This window comes from Polypterus senegalus, chromosome 6, assembly GCF_016835505.1.
Source record: "Polypterus senegalus isolate Bchr_013 chromosome 6, ASM1683550v1, whole genome shotgun sequence".
Taxonomy (NCBI): Eukaryota; Metazoa; Chordata; class Cladistia; order Polypteriformes; family Polypteridae; genus Polypterus; species Polypterus senegalus.
In genome coordinates, this window is record NC_053159.1 from 132,737,923 (window position 1) to 132,756,036 (window position 18,114).

Sequence of the window (18,114 nt, forward strand, 5' to 3'; positions counted from 1 at the left end):
GAATAGGATAAAATATCAATAGAAATTTAATTTACTATTGTAAGTTATGATGTTTTATCAATTTATTAATTTCTTTTTTTTGTGCAGGTTTTGTATCAGTTGATATACAGTAGATATATATTTGTATTTTAATTTTAGGAACATTTACCATTCATGTTATACATCTGTACTTTAATATCTATAACCATTTTTGGCATGTGGTATATTCTTTTTTTATTCAAAGGAAAATTTATTTGATTTGATTAGTTTTTTATTATTTTGTTAACTTATATGATTAATGAGAAATATATTTAGAAGTCAGAAACTGAGAAAAATGTAGCAAAAGAAATTTCACAATAGTAAATTGTAAAAGACTCTTTACATAGAAGATTTTTGGGCAGGTTGGGATTGTGCTACTGCTTGCTTTGTTTTTATCTTTACTTTAAGCATTTTTCACATTTTATTTGCTTCAGTGTCTGTTGATTAATCAGTGTCATGTATTAGAATCAAACACTTGTGCTGAAGTAAATATTTATGTAAACGATTTCTTTTAACTCATATTTTTATGTAAGTATTGGAACTTTGTTTTATTTTTTAATAGAATTTAGAAGTTGCCATACAGGCTACTGAGAATCAAAAAAAGAAAGATCCTCACGTTCGTGGCTCTTCTTCCTCTCCCTTGCGCAAATCCTCAGCTCCAAGAAGACGAGGTGCTATGATTGGGAAGTTCAGGGCATCAGCTGCCAACAGGAAAAACACTAGAGGTGTGTGTGACGTTATAATGTAAATAGTAAGGACCATGGTTAAAGAACTAGATTTTGATAAATAATCTTTCATTCTAAATGAGGGCTGTATTATAAACAATTTGTAAAGTGTCATATACTGTAAACCAGATTTAACACAATACAACCACCATTTTTTTGACTTTATCCAAATATAAAGCAGAAATCAACCATGGATTGGATCGCATATGCCTCAAGATTTTACTCATGCATCAGTCAACCTTCCTTACAACCCCTGAAAACAGAATAAGCCTACCCAATTATTAATACCTGTATATTAATATACATTTTTTAATTTACTTTAATGTATTTCCAGAAATATTCACTACAAAAGAAGAGTTATAATATGATACACAAGCACAGAATTACCCTGTATCTATTCAGAAATGCAATCAATCAATCAAGATTTATAACATTAAAGGACACTAAAAACCTCACAGTTATCTAAAGCAGAGAGTCAAGTAGTGATAAATAGAGTCCCACTCTGTTATACATTCTGATATTAATTGAAACAAAGAGTGTTTAGCATACAGTTGTGCTTGAAAGCTTGTGAAGCCTTTAGAATTTTCTATATTTCTGCATAAATATGACCTAAAACATAATCAGATTTTCACTCAAGTCCTAAAAGTAGATAAAGAGAAACCAGTTAAACAAATGAGACAAAATATTATACTTGGTCATTTATTTATTAAGGAAAATGATCGAATACAGTATTACATATTTGTGAGTGGCAAAAGTATGTGAACCTTTGCTTTCAGTATCTCATGTGTGAACCGCCTTTGCAGCAACAACTGCAATTAAATGTTTCCGGTAACTTGTGATCATTCCTGCACACCGGCTTGGAGGAATTCTAGCCCATTCCTCCATACAGAACAGCTTCAACTCTGGGATGATGGTGGGTTTCCTCACATTAACTGCTCGCTTCAGGTCCTTCCACAACATTTCAAATGAATTAAGGTCAGGACTTTGACTTGGCCATTCCAAAACATTAACATTACAGTATTCTTCTTTAACCATTCTTTGGTAGAACGACTTGTGTGCTTAGGGTCGTTGTCTTGCTACATGACCCACCTTCTCTTGAGATTCAGTTCATGGACAGATTTCCTGACATTTTCCTTTAGAATTCTCTGGTATAATTCAGAATTCATTGTTCCATCAATGAAGGCAAGCTGTTCTGGCCCAGATGCAGCAAAACAGGCCCAAACCATGATACTACCACCACCATGTTTCACAGATGGGATAAGGTTCTTATGCTGGAATGTAGTGTTTTCCTTTCTCCAAACATAACGCTTTTCATTTAAACCAAAAAGGTCTATTTTGGTCTCATCCGTCCACAAAACATTCTTCCAATAGCCTTCTGGTTTGTCCACGTGATCTTTAGTAAACTGCAGATGAGCAGCAATGTTTTTTTGGAGAGCAGTGGCTTTCTCCTTGCAACCCTGCCATGCACACCATTGTTTTTCAGTGTTCTTCTGATGGTGGACTCATGAACATGAACATGAACATTAGCTAGTGTGAGTGAGGCCTTCAGTTGCTTAGAAGTTACCCTGGGGTCCTTTGTGACCTCGCCAACTATTACATGCCTTGCTCTTGGAGTGATCTTTGTTGGTCGACCACTCCTGGGGAGGGTAACAATGGTCTTGAATTTCCTTCATTTGTACACAATCTGTCTGACTGTGGATTGGTGGAGTCCAAACTCTTTAGAGATGGTTTTGTAACCTTTTCCAGCCTGATGAGCATCAACAACTCTTTCTGAGGTCTGTTCGTGCCATGATACACTTCCACAGGCGTGTTGTGAACAGCAGACTTTGATAGATCCCTGTTCTTTAAATAACACAGGGTGCCCACTCACACCTGATTGTCATCCCATTGATTGAAAACACCTGACTCTAATTTCATCTTCAAACTCACTGCTAATCCCAGAGGTTCACATACTTTTGCCACTCACAAATATGTAATATTCGATCATTTTCCTCATTAAATAAATGACCAAGTATAATATTTTTGTCTCATTTGTTTAACTGGTTTCTCTTCATCTATTTTTAGGACTTGAGTGAAAATCTGATTATGTTTTAGGTCATATTTATGCAGAAATATAGAAAATTCCAAAGGGTTCACAAACTTTCAAGCACAACTGTAGATCCCGACAGAGGCCCTTCAGATTCATTTGAATCAATATTAATTAATATTAATATATTAATTAATATTAATGAATTCTTGCTAAACTCTAAAGAAGCAATTCACAGTCCCATGCTGACAAAAATGTAATGTTTTTCAAATGATATTTTATTATCCCATTGAGTTATGGAGGGTGCATTTGGTTTCTTTCAGTTGAGCAGGATTAGTTGACGTGCTAACACTGTGTAGGGTAAAAAGTCAAGATTAGTTTATCTCTAGCATCTAATCCCATCGAAAATAACTCCCCACAGTGCTGTAGAGGATTTGCGATGCTTGTAAATCCCACACCAGCTGATACATAAGTGAATACATTTGCCTGAAAGAATTTACATTTTTGACAGTCCCTAAACATACGTCCTTGTGAAGCTGGAGCTACCTTGTACAGTTCACAGTCAGTGCCCAATCCCTGATATATTTTGATTTCTGTTTTGGAGTTCTTTGTCCAGTGTATAATTTTCAGCTGAAATACAGCATGTTTGCACAAACTGATAAAGAATAAGTAATGTGAATTAGTCCTGGGCGGCATGACCAAAATTCTATATCATGGTATTTTTCAAAATTATACCGGTTTCACAGTATTCAATGGTATTTTTTTCCCCATGCATGAGTTGATGTTAACCACATTTTCCACTGCAAGTACTGCAGAAGACTGGCTAAGAATAACTTATTCCACTGTCATGAGCATTGTACAAAAAATATTTTAATGTGAACACAAGTATTAATACAGGTTTGCATGGCCCCATAAAGTAATAGTTTTCAAGGGGGTGGCACTAATGAAAAGAAGGAATCGCCTTGCATGACAGTTGCAGTCAAAATATAGAACCATTTTATTGAACAAATTTTGCAAACAACTTGAACTAAAATTTGACAACATATTTTCAACCATCCAAAGAGGCATTTAGACTTAGTAAAATATCCAGAGGTGCTTATCAAAAGTTGTATTACACTGAACATGTCTTAGAAAAGGAGTAAATAGTAAATATTTTTTGCAAACCAACTACACTTTCTGTTAATGTTAACAATCTCTGTCCACTAACATGTTAAAAATGACTTTTTAAACAACTTTACCATCATTAAACTGCATATTATTTAAACTAATAAATAATAATAATAAAATAAATAATAGTGCATCTTCCAGTAATAATACTATTACTTCAAGACTTCAAGCCCAGGTGCATTACACAGTATTCACCAAATAAAAATAAAATTAAATAAGTGCAACTTGGTGATGACATCTTAACCAACTGAACCATCATTAAGGCAAATTGCATTAATATGGACCTTGCTTCAAGCTAAGCTATACACATAAATAATAAAATTGCAACTTGCATTTATAATGCTGCTTGTGATATAGCCCTACTGAATCGTATTAGGGCCACAGTGAAGAAAAATGAAACAACTATATGTCGAGAATAAAGTCAACATGTTGTCATTATCACTTTCAGCAGCACTTTCCACTTGCAATAATAAATGGCCATATGAAGAGTATCCCATATACTGATTCAACACACATATTCAAATGTTTAAAAGCAAGTTATGTATGTTTATGTTGTAAGATGTTTTCTTTATTATTAAGGGGCATTATCTGGACCCTAATAATATCATTTTTATCTCTACGTTAGATTTATTTATTGCTGTATGCTGACACTTTGACAGTTGCTTGTTATTTTAAGGGTGGTTAAAAGTACTTTACATGAGATGGGTGTAGATTCTAAAATCATTGCTGGGAATTTTTGTTAAGAGTCATGTAATGTGAAATGTGAGCATGTTAACATTTTTGTATAGAGTTATACCAGCTTCTCACTGTAATGAAAGTCACTGCTACATTTATTTGTGTTATTCAGATTTATAAACTAAAGAGGGATTTGACATTTGAAATCTTTCACAGCTTCTTCTCTCACTTTTATTTTGTGGAAATGTTCTTTTGTTTATTCTTTGTAGGTATAACACACTCGTCAAAAGTAGTCTCCAAAACAGATCATTCCTCCTCTTTAGACCGTAATGAAGTTCTGAAGGCTGGAATAAATAATCTTCTTCGCTTAGGAGTACTGAAAAAGGAGGAACATGCTACTTCCAAACCTCCTTCTCAAAAGGGAGTTTTGCTGGTTAATGGGCCACAGGTATTATTTCTTCTGCATTATGTATTTTGTCGTGTTTAGAGCATCTAATTATCTCCACTACTCTGTAACAATGTATTCATCTTTTAGCATTTTTTGTAATACAGGTTCAGATTTTTGAGGATGAACTTTAACAAGACCTCCCAATTATTTTTGGCGATCTGTACCACAATAATTGCTTTGTAATAATCATACTGCGGTTCCTAATTTGAAAAGGAATATGTGGAATGGCACAGTGGCACAGTATTTAATGCTTCTATCTCAAAAAATCAGCATCCTGGATTTGAATCTCACATCCCATCTGGCTGTTACTCTTATGTGCATGTTCCTCCATGACTGTATAGGTGTTCCTTGAAATATTCAAGCATTCCACACACATTTCACAAAAACATGCAGGTTAATTTGATCAGTAATTGCAAACTTCTTTTTATCTTACTCTTTCTTCATCAATGCCTTCTTTCTTTCCAGGGATTTCGGAAGACTTCTCAACCAGTAAATGTCCAGTTTTATCAGTCTACACTGGCTTCCAAGTTGAAAGAAAATCAGCCACCCATTAAGGAAAATACCACTCCATGGATCCCACCACATCCAACATCACCGCCAGCCTCCCCTAAACGGTTAGATACCTATGGAAAGAACACAAAAAATATTTTACCTGATTATGCAGACTCCCGTATCAAATTATAAAATAGTTCATACAAGTAAACAGTTGACCTTTTTTAAGTTGTGTTATGCCAAGCATAATGATGCCTTAATGAAGCATCAGTAAATTATGTGAAGTGCATCTTGTAATGCACATTTTCTGATTACAGTGATGGTGAACATTTTAAAGGAAATGTGAATGTTACCACAATTCCAATCATATCTGATAGCAAATCCATCCATCCATGACAAAGCTAGAGCCCATTTCAGCAAGCAGGAACAATCCCTGAACAGAGTACTAGTCAACTGCAAGGTGAACACAGTCACATACAATGTAGTGAATAAAAAGAAAGAACCTGAAGTAGAACTGCATAATAATTTAAAAAGAAACTCCTCATATTGTGTAAATATGACAAATACTAGATAAATGTCATCAGATGAAAAACAGTATCAGCAATACTTAGATGTACAGTGTTTGTTCAAATCATGCTCTATGAACTGTTAAGCTGCTAGAAATTTAAACATTTCTGTTATATTGCAATAACAAATGCTCGTAAATTTACACATGCCCATATACTGTAGTTGTTGCCTGGCAATATTTGTAGCAATCAGTCTGCAGGTACTCTACCTGAGAGCTGCATTTATTGAGCATTTAGCTAGGCCAACACCATATCAAATTAATATATCTTTTGCATGAAATGAGCTGTGTGGTTATTGGTACAGCAGCATCTACAAGTGCACACTGTAATGACAAATATTCTGTCATAAATTAACTTAAGTATAGTAATAAGTGAAACTGAATTTTAAATCTAGATAAAAACTAATTAATGCATTTAATTGGTTCTACCAGCTATTCTTCAGTTATTTTGTCAGACATTTGCCTAAAAGATGCCAGAAGAAGACAAATAATGTAATCAGTGAAGAAATAGGAGTGCTGAAAAAGCAAAAAGAGGCCAGCGATTCGTGTGTGGCCCATGCATAATTTTCTAATACACTGAGCTAGACATTTCAGGGAGAATTCCTGCAACAGTTTTGGCTTCAACCATATATATATAACTTAGATTGCACTTGCTTATAAATTAACAGACTGCAAGTATGATTTTATTTTTTTTATATTAAAATTATGTAAAAACAATGCTTTTTTTCCTTTGTGGCCTTAGTGCTCCATGGAAGAAGCAAAATTTGAGAGTTCCACTTCTAGATTCCCAAGAGCACAAAAGCCCAGGAAGGGAGTGTGAAATGCTGAAAGAGATTATGGAGAAAGAGAGGAAGCATCTTATGGAACATGAGGCTGTGAGGTGGTGTTTTCTTTTTTTTTTTTTTTTTAATTTGGGCTGGGAATCGATTTAAAAAATTAACTTATTAATTTTATAAATTAGCACATGTAATTATAAAATTAATGCATAAATCAAGAAGTAAATACACACCGAATAAGAAAATGAACGTAGAATCAACACAAAGGAATTAAAAAAAACTAGCCAACCCGCGCACTATATACGCATAATCAGGCCGTTTTTTAATAATTTTTAAGCACAGGGAGAAAATTTAACATTTGCAAAATCGGTAATGTAATAAATCAGCAAGAAAAGCAACATTGTAACAATGCAAGGAACGAACCAACACACAATCGTCCGTGCGGCGTAGCGAGGTGGGAGGGGGGTGTGTACAAAGTGCAGGAGCATCTAAGAAGACGCATGTTTGTCGCGATGCAATTGCTGTATGTAGCGTGTACAACACTTTGCTATGCTGCACGCGTCGTCGGCCATAACCGAAAACTCGTTTTTTAAAGACTGCTCACTTCATTGTGTTTTAACCTCAGTTGTAAAGGAATGTTTTAATGATCCCATGGGATACCCCTCACAAACGGTTTTACACGCTGCATATGGCGATTCACCTCCGCGAGAAACATGCCTCTATTAACAGTCAACGTGTGGGAGGGTGGGTGTACAAAGGGTAGGGACAAAAACAGTGGGAGCGTATGAGTCGCACTTAGTGGCAATTCCACGGTTTGCAGCCCGAATGGGGTTCAACAGTTTACCCACGCCTAGACACACGCTCAATCTCATGCATAATTATTTATTGAATGGTAAACACTTCTAGAAAGACACGGTTGTCTAAAACAGGTTAGTGTGAGAATACAACAGTAAGTGAATGAAAAGATGGAACTCTGGAGAGAGCAAAATACAACACAATAGTGAACCCGCGGCATAACAAACGCCGCATAATTATTTATTGATGGTTGAACACTTCTGGAAAGACACAGGGACACCCCTCGCAAACTGTTCTACACACTGCATACAGCGAATCACATCCACGACATGATTTTTCCTAGATGGTCCTGTCGCGTCCACCCTCGCACTCGAAGCATACACACTGCCTGCTCATGTGCCCGTCGCAGCCACATCCAGCCTCGTTCTCGAAGCATACACACTGCCTGGTCATGTGTCCGCTCGCAAGAGAAACTCACGGAGAGCCGCCCACCAGCTGCCTGTGTGTATGCCTCTGTCTGTCTCTGGCACGGCTTTCTCTTGTGCTGCCTCTGTGTGAACCGGTCAGGCACAGAGAAGGTCAGCTGCTGACAGAGCGTCTCGACTGTTGCAGGGCCTGCATTGGTGAAGCAGGTGAGACGGTAATGAAACAGAGGCACAGGGCTTATTGGTTTTTAAAGACTGATTCCTTCATTGTGCTTTAACCTCAGTTTTAAAGGATTGTTTTAAGGATCCCATGGGATACCCCTCGCAAACCGTTTCACACGCTGCATATGGCGATTCACCTCTGCGAGAAACATGCCTCTATGAACAGTCAACGTAGCTCGGAGGTACATGACATTAACCTGACCTGCACTGCATGTGGCCTCTACGACAGACGAACATAAATGACACCATTTTTTCTGTGTCGTCGCGTCCGAGTTGGTGGGCGTGGCCCTGCGAAGTTGTCGTCGTATCCAATGGTCTTGGAGTTGGTGGGCGTGGCTCCTTCCTGTGTGCGCCATAGGTGTCTCACTTGGCGGCTTAGTGAATCCACGCCCCTTCCGGCTTGCTTTTCATGGTTGTCTTGCCTTAGTGAATTATATATATAGATAATGGCATAGTTTAATCCTAAACGGTGACCATAAACCTGACCTTTTAACCAAATACTACTTGAGCAAATATAACCTGAATTTGAATCCCTTCCTAAAAGGCAATTTGAGAAGAAGGCAATAAGAAAACAAGGCCAATGTATTAAATCTTAAACTGGCATAGTATATGAGGCACCGACTTGTCAAAGTAAAAAAACTATCAAAATGACTATTGACTTTGAATGCACTCCAGAAGACTGATTTAATTGAAAGAATATGCCTCTCTTAAATGGGCATACATTAAAAGTTGTGTTCAAATTCCACAAATACTATCCTCAATTGTTAATCACCATCAACAACTTGATAATTATACTCCACACAAATGTTTTTCAACTGGTGTGCCATGGAAATAACAGTGTGGTGCTCCTGGGTCCTGACCTTTGAGAAACTCGCTCCACAGGTGGTCGAGACCTGTTGAGAAGGACGGGACTACCTGGAGCAGCCAACATAAAAACAGCTTTGTGATCGCTGTTTTGCAGACACAGCACTTAGAACACTTTAGCAGCCACGAAACTTGTCAGGGGTCCATCTGTCTAAGTGAATGCCATTTGCTCCGCAAAAAGTTGCTGGCGAGCAATCTCTGAGTTGCTTTTTTTGCTACCCCCTGTCTTGCCCTTTCAGACAGTTTAGCACAAATGATTTAATGCTTTTTTTGTTTGGTAGAATCGTGGTGTGCTTTGGGATTTTTTGGGTTATGTAAAGTGTGCCACCACAGGACAAAGGCTGGAAAACACTGCTCTACCTGTACCTTTTCTCCTGGCATGCTAAAAAGATCTTTGTAGCTGCTGTCTCACATAAAAATTGACACAGTGCATTACTTGGATGGTTATGCCACATTCTTTGCATACATTAGCGAAGATACTGCAAACTGGAATAATGGGTAGGTATAATCATTAAACTTCTATTTCCTAGAATTTTGTCATTATATTATGACAGTCATCACTGTAAGCTGTCGTTGTCGGTCCCGAACGCAACACTGTTTTCTAATGCATTAAACAGGCCACTAAAATATACAATAAACTGGCCACTTTTGGTATGAAAAGAGTTTTGACCTTAGATTTGCTAATAAAAAATTTTTATTTTTCACATTTATGCAAAAATTCTGGGGTAGATTTCAAAGATGCTGTGGGGTTTGGGTCTTCCTAAGTTTATAATTTAGAACGTTTATAAAGGGGTACAGACTATTTCCTCATATAAATAAAGTTTTCAGCACTCCAATAATTATTGTTTTGTATGGTTTCCCTTTACTTTGTTCATTTTTGCATGTTATAAAGTTATCATAAGGGGAAAATCCTCAATGTAATGTGCTATCCTTTGTGAGCAATCCGCAGAGAAATCTAATTTTGTGTGTTTTGCAGACAAGCCTGGCTTGAAACTGAAATGGTGAATAAGGCAAATGAGGTGAAAAAACTTCTGAAAGAGGAAACGGATCATGTTCTCAGGCTTAGGTACTATGCTATACCATAACCAATAAATAGAAATGCTGTTTGGCACTATTGTTTACAGACTTTAGTTGAAATCTTATAAATTTCCATAAAACTACCCTGTAGTACAATGAACCTTGATTTTCCTAGGTCAGAGGCTGCATCTCCAACTCGATGGGCAGAAACAGCTGAGAGAGAAGCTCGGAAACGATTGGAGCCTCTGCTGGACAGAGCACAGGTATGTGTGGAAACCAACAGAGACTCCCTTTATTTAAAGGGAACTCTGTGAGACATGCAGAAATCTTGGGACTTTGATAATTACATGTACAAAGTGTGCACATTCTTGCTGTTTTTGCAGTCAAAATTATAATAAAGGGAAGTAATTGAAAGGAAATGTTTGTAAATGCTGTATGAGGAGTAATATGCTACTCTATATGGGAATGAGATGTAGACAATGAAGTTGAAACATAAAGCAAAGCATTAAAGAACAGAGATGCCAATGGTGAAGTAACTATGTGGAGTATCACCAAGTAAGAAAAAGGTGAATGCTTAGATAAAAATGTCTTGTGGAGGTGATGTGCTGAGGAGAATCAGATGAAGGTGGTTTGTTGCATATGCAGTGAAAAGCTGTGAATGTTTCTGGCCATTTGTTGTTCCTGGTAGGTAGTTCCTAGTACATTTTTTAGATTCTACTCCACGGTATATACTTTTCATTTAACCATTAACAATTGTGAATTGGGCTAGGGTAATGAATTGTGCTGATTAGTTGACCAAAAACGTTGGTACGAACTTACAAATCTGTTAGTAGTTATCAATAAACATAGAGGCACTGTTTCTCCTTTCCTCATGGAGCAATAATGGGTCACTATACTCCCACAAATGCACCTCACTTCACACGCATCACTCTTCCTCATCTTTGTACATCACATGTTTTGCATGAAGGATATATTTCTTGTTGTGTGATAGGAACACCACACATGATGGTGGCAGCCAGGGATCATAAGTGGAATTCACTGATTCCTGAAAGCAAAGTTCCAGAAGTGGGAAAGCACCTCCAGTCAGTAATTGGTCAACTTCCCAGAAACAGTATGCACCAATTATACGTTATCGCATCTTCTTAAGCAGTCGCCCCATCCCCTTTGTTTTCTTTCAACTTTCAGTCTGTTGTTTGTTATGTGCTAATCTCCCGAGTCTTCACTTTCACGGCCACTAGGTGGTTTTTAAGCCCGTTCCTAAGGTGTCTTTTGGGCCAGTCTTTATTGTTACTCTGTACTGATTACAGCTCAGGAATGATCTTTGAAAATCCCGGGGTTGTATCACTTGAATCAGTTTTTAAGCTGAACTTTCGCTAGTTGGCCTGTTTTCTTGACAAAATACATGTCTACACAGAACCTAGGAGAATAGGTTTTTACAGCTAGTTATAATGGTGACTTGTTTTTTGCTCAGTGGAATGTTTGCTGAATCTGTATGCTTATATACAGTGCCTTGCAAAAATATTCATTTATTCAATGTTTGACTTGTTTCGTCACATTACAATCTGGAGTTAAAATAGATTTTCATTTAAAGTTTATGTAATGGCAATATAGTCCAAACTGCTGTAATGGAATGAAAATAAAATATGTTGTATATATAGAGTATATAAAAAAACAACTAAAACTTGAAAGTTATGAGTGTATCTGTATTCATCTCATTTGCTGTTAAACATCTAAATAATATCTAATGCAACCAATTAACTTGAAGTAACATTATTAGTTGATTAGGGTTCACCTGTGTGCAATCAAAGAATCACATGATCTGGCACATGATGTCTGTATAAATAGACCTGGTTTGAAAGGCTCCTGACTTTGCAATACCACTAAGCAAGCAATATTAAGACCCAGGAGCACAAACAGTAGATCAGGATTGAGTTATAAAAAAAATCCCAAACTTTGAATATCCCATGGAGCACCTATAAATCCAGTACAGTATAACAAAGTGAAAAGAATATGGCACAATTATAAACCTGACCAGAGGAGGCCATCCACCAAAACTCAGACCAGACAAGGAGGGCACTAATCAGAGATGCAACAAAGACAACAAGTATAATACTGAAGGAGCTGCAAAGATCCACTGCAGAAATGGGAGTATCTTGTCCATTGGACCACTTTAAGTCGTACACTCCACAGAGCGGGGCTTTATAGAAGAGGTGACCAGAAAAAAAGCCGATGCTTAACAAAAAAAATAAGAAAACACATTTGGATTTTGCCTAATAGCATGTGTTGAACTCCCTAAACACATTGAAGAATGTTTTCTGGTCAGATTAGACTAAAATTAAAGTTTATGGCCATCATGGGAAACACCATATGTGGTGGAAACCCAAAACTTCCCATTACCCCAAGAAAACCATTTCCACAGTGAAGCATGGTGGTGGCAGCAACATGCTGTGTGGATGTTTTTTATCAGCAGGGACAGGATAACTGATCTGGATTGAAGAAAAGAATGATGGAACTAAATACTGGGCAATTCTTGAGGAAAACCTGTTTCTGGATGTCACAGATTTAAAACTGGGACAAAGGTTCACCTTTGAGCATGACAATGGCTGTAAACATACTGCTAAAGTCACACTTTTATGGTTTGAAAGGAAATGTTTAAGCGTCTTGGAATGTCCTAGTCAACGCCCAGGGGCCTCATGTATAAACGGTGCGTGTACAGAAATGTTAGCATAAACGTTTCGTTCAATTTGCGATGTATAAAACCTAAACTTGGTGTAAAGCTACGCACATTTCCACGGCAGCTCATAGCCTATTGTACGCAAGTTCTCCACTCGGTTTTGCAGACTGGTGGCACCCAGCATCAAAGCAGTGCTACTGTTCTTGTGTGGTTTATCTTTCTTTTTCAGATTCACATTACTGACGCGGCTTTATAAATACACTGAAATTAACCGCATATTGTTTATTAGTTTAATGCATCTGATTGTAATTAACCTGGACAATATAATGGTCCACAGAATGGTCAAACTATTCCAAATACCATAGCTGCTTTAGCGTTGTTACTCTCACTGCACCTTCTTCTTCTCCTTTCAGCTGCTTCCGTTAGGGGTTGCCACAGCGGATCATCTTTTCCATATTACTGTCACTGCACCACTCGGAGCAGCTGATCGGAAAGAGAATTATCGGTATACAGCATCAAGCACACACTGCCTCAACCATGCTTCCTATTTGAACTGCTTCTCACACGGCAAACGCTTCAAAACCTTTCCTGTACGGACCTCACGGTTTCAGAAAGAGTTTCATTCCAAGAGCTCTAAATGCAATTAATCACTCCATCAACTGCTCCTTGTAGAACTGTTTGTACTTATTTGTACAATCACCTCACTGTAAACTTGCACTACAGTTATAATATCACACAACCTGAGCCACTTTATAAAGCACGTATTTACATATGATGACGATATAATTTTTAAGATGAAATGCAGAAAAATGTTTATTATATTATACAGATAAAACTATAACTTCATTTAAATAATCTACATATATTGTTAATAATTAAAGGACACGGTGTCACTACACAAGCAAGGATCTGGCGCTCCGTTTACAGATTGTTCCTGCCTCACACTTCACTGGGACTGGGAAGGATAGAATAATTAAACATGTACTACGAAGATATTTCAATGTTCCTTAAAGGTTTTGAAGAATCAGCATTATAAGCTTACAGATGGCTTAATGTCTATTACAGAGCTGATTGTGTGGCGATTGGTTACTTGGAGAAAGAAAAGGAAGGACAGGAAGTGGGGGTTAGTACGTTTGAAAGAGACAGTACTGCTGCAATAAATTATTTCATCGAAGGTTGCGCACAATCACTGCGCCACCGTGTTCCCATGTATAATGACATGCTTTTAACTCCTATCATCATGAAAATTATATCAACTATACATCTCAGTATTTTAATTATTCAGAGAGCTGTAATATTATGAATGTAATGGCTTCTGTGTTCTGTCAGAGGAAGACAAAGCAGGGAAGCACGTAGTGATTCACACACATAGAGCACATAGAAGATCAAATACAAAACAAAGCATTTAACACGCTACTTTAGTTACGATGGGATTTGAGACACTAGTAAATTAAACGATTTTAAGATGAAGTTTATGATGTTCTACTTTAATGACAAAATAAACTATGTGATTAAAGTGGAAATTTTGAGATTAAAGTTTACATTTCATGCTTTTTTCCCCACTGGGTGCCTATTTTTTTTTCTCTATACACTAATAAGCTTTCATATGAACCTCAGACGGTGGGCTACGACTCGGCTTTTCACTGTGAATTTGATATCTGACAACTTCTTTTTTTTTTTTGGGCACTGTGCGACTTTGTGAATTTGAGCTTTCGAGTTTCTCCGACACGCTATGTCACTCGATCAACTTCCTTTTCTTGTTTATACCATTGTTTAAACCAACAAATAGTGCGTTTTTCCTTGCCTCCACTTGGTATTCGCTGAAATTGTTCTATTTTTCCTTGTGGTTTAGCCATTGTCTTTTCACAGAACACTCAGCTTAAGGGCTATTTATATTGATTTACATATTCAGAGAGGCGTAATTCTGGGAGGAGACAGGGCGGGACAGCAGGCGTGCCCGTGCGTTAATTTCCACGCTGATTGGGATTTATGTAGTGGAAGAACGTGGAAGTTGGTGAACGCGCAGATTTATGCATCTGGATTTTTTGTGCGTAAGTACATTTCCGCTTTTGTGCTTATGTCATGTTAGAGTGTGAATTCTACGCACAACGTTATGCATGAGGTCCCAGATCTCAATCCAATTGAGAATCTTTGGCATGAATTGAAGATTGCTGTACACCAACAACACCTAGCTAACTTGAAGGATTTCTAGCACTTTTGCCTCGGGAAATGGGCAAAAATGGAGTGGCTAAATGTGTTAAGCTAATAAAGACATTCCTTAAGAGACTTGCAGGTGTAATTGTAGCAAAAAGTGACTCTACAAAGTATTGACTTTGGAGGTCAATGAACACTCATCATTTCTGTTGTTTTATGTCTTAATTATTGTTTGTGTCACAATATTTTGCACCTTCAAAGTGGTAGGCAAGTTGTGTAAATGAAGTGATGCTAACCTCCCGAAATCCATTTTAATGAATGGATGAATACTTTTGAAAGGCACTGTATTATGGTGTACTTTTTTTCAACAAATAATTATTCGGTAAAATTAATCTAGTGGTTTCTGACTGTGTTTCTATGGAAGCTCTGAACCGCACAGTGAAAAAAAATTATGGGATAACCCTTATCTCGTACGTACAAGATACTTTCACGTATGTACGAGATGTTTTCACGTACGTACGCGATAAACTTAGAGATAAACTTAGATTAAAATATTACAAAAGTGTGCTTCGGGGCTTCCTAATTACGACCTTACCAAGGCTGTGGCGCTTCAGTTTGACGTCACTTCCAGCGCTTGTAGCGCGGTGATATAAAAAAGCAGACGGATGGGCTTTTATTTATTAAAGGAGTGTGGGATGGTTAGAGTTGGGTTTAACAGCAGCATGCAATACATACGTCAGGTAATGCCCAGAACATCAGTCACGAAATGCGCATCGCATACCCCATTACACTATGGTTAAGAGTAGGCTTGTGGGAGGGCAAGGGTTTAGTTTACAGGTATTCGTCTGCACACTTGTACAAAGCACCTGAGGAGATATGGTGTTTTGTTTCTTCCTGGGAAACAATTTGGTGCGTACAACTTACTATCTCGTGCCCACCACTTACCATAGCCTGCGCACCAGGTTCTTTAAAGTCGCACCTGCCAATATTGCGTGTGCGCCGCATACTTTCAGTTGAGCACCAAATGCCGCCGCGTGCTACTGTACATCATTTTCTGGAAACAGGACATATCACTGAATAGTCTGATGTTTTCCTCATACAGTTACAGTCCCCAGAAATTAATATTGGCAAGTTTATAAAGGCAGACTATGCATTCAAGCCCAGATCGTTAAATCCGCGAGGCAGCACCACTAACCAATGCACTAATTTATAGTAAAAAGAAATTACATTAGTTAGCCATTTACTTTCTAGCCCGCAGCTTGCTATTCGCACAAGTTACGAAAGGAATTCATATTTCACGTATTTAGTGCGTGTGAAGTTTACCCAGTTCAATGCGGGTTCACTAATTTAATTCTCTGGTAAACCTGGCACACTCGATCGCATATCTAAACTAATGAACTGTGTGATTTAACGTGCATCTAAAGAGTTAAATCCAAATCGGGCCACTGTAACTCCTGCCGTTTTCAGACAAGAAATGTACCCTTGCTAAAAAGCCAAACTTGAATATCCTAGTGAAATCCACTGGCACACTGGGTCACCAGTTGCATTGTGCAAAACGAACTGCGATCTTTAAAAGTACAGCAGAGATCTAAATCGTGTTGCGGCGGATTTTTATTTTCACGTATTTGACAAGATTGATCCCTAAGTTAAATACAGGTAATACTTCCTTAGCCCAAACGTAAGGAAATTCATTGACTAACTTGCCCTGTTGTAGGTGATGCAAAGAAGACTCTTTAGTTGACTGTGATATATAATATGCGCTCTAAAGTGTGAAATCGATTTGGATCTCTTTATATTATATCTATAATATTAAGTTATAGTTCTGTTAAATGCAGTTGAATTTTGCCCAGACCAACCCGAGTATAGTCAAATTGACTAGTAAATTTAGCATACATCTGTCTTCATATAAACGGCACAAGACTGATTGTAATATTGAAGTCACACTCTAAATTGTTAAATCAGTTTGGCTCACTTTCATTTTACAGTTCTGTAACAAGAGAGACTGCAGTTAGATTTTGACACCCAAATGCGGATACAAGTCCTTTTTTTTTTTTTAGCAAAGTTTACACATTCCCATATTAGCAACAAGTCGGACTCCGCTGTTTAAGAGGCAATCGGGTTAAATAACCATCCGTGCCTCTGATATGTAATAAAACTGAAAGAAGGTGTCTTTATTTTTTCCCATTACCGTAAACACAATGGCATCATAAGTTAGCCAATTAATATACCAAGTGTACCTACATTTGGGCTAAGCAAGTATTACCTTCAATTTAACTTAGTGATCCATCCTGTCAAAAACGTGACAATAAAAACGGCAGCAACACGATTTAGATCTCTGCTGTACTTTTAAAGATCGCAGTTCGTTTTGCACAATGCAACGGGTGACCCAGTGTGCCAGGTTTGCCAGTGGATTTCACTAGGATATTCAAGTTTGGCTTTTTAGCAAGGGTACACTTCTTGTCGGAAAACGTCAGGAGTTACAGTGGCCCGATTTGGATTTAACTCTTTAGATGCACGTTAAATCACACAGTTAATTATTTTACAGTGCTGGAAGTGACGTCAAACTGAAGCGCCATGGCCTTGGTAAGGTCGTAATTAGGAAGCCCCGAAGCACACTTTTGTAATATCTTAATCTAAGTTTATCTCGTACGTACGTGAAAGTATCTCGTACGTACGTCGTGAAAGTATCTCGTACTTACGAGATGTTTTCACGTACGTACAAGATATTTTCATGTACATACGAGATAAGGGTTATCCCATAATTTTTTTCACTGTGCGGTTCATAGCTTCCGTTAACTACCCTTTTATTTTATTAATTCATATTACTAACACAACAGTGCAAACAAGTACGTTGTCAAGAAGTGCAGAATTTACACTCAGAAAACAGAACAGAAGGATTACATTTTCCATCATTATGCGTAGTCCTTGTAAAAGTACAGCCTATGTGGTTGAAATACAGATAGTTTTATTCTGATGTTTTATTACTGTCATGTAGGCAAATAAAAGGCAAAGAAATTAAAATGGTTGCTTAATATTGTGTGACCAAAAAGGTTACTACTTTGCCTCTCTCA

At 37.5% G+C, this 18,114-nt stretch overlaps 1 protein-coding gene across 1 annotated transcript in view; it reads left to right on the forward strand.

Annotated features, from left to right (window-relative positions):
• kiaa0753 (KIAA0753 ortholog) overlaps window positions 1-18,114 on the forward strand; it is a 95,953-nt gene that overhangs the window by 23,845 nt on the left and 53,994 nt on the right. The window contains exons 8-13 of the mRNA XM_039757227.1: window positions 581-743; window positions 4,881-5,059; window positions 5,525-5,673; window positions 6,859-6,996; window positions 10,175-10,264; window positions 10,391-10,478. Of these exons, the coding sequence (XP_039613161.1) occupies window positions 581-743; window positions 4,881-5,059; window positions 5,525-5,673; window positions 6,859-6,996; window positions 10,175-10,264; window positions 10,391-10,478 (807 nt within the window). The remainder of the gene's footprint in view (window positions 1-580; window positions 744-4,880; window positions 5,060-5,524; window positions 5,674-6,858; window positions 6,997-10,174; window positions 10,265-10,390; window positions 10,479-18,114) is intronic.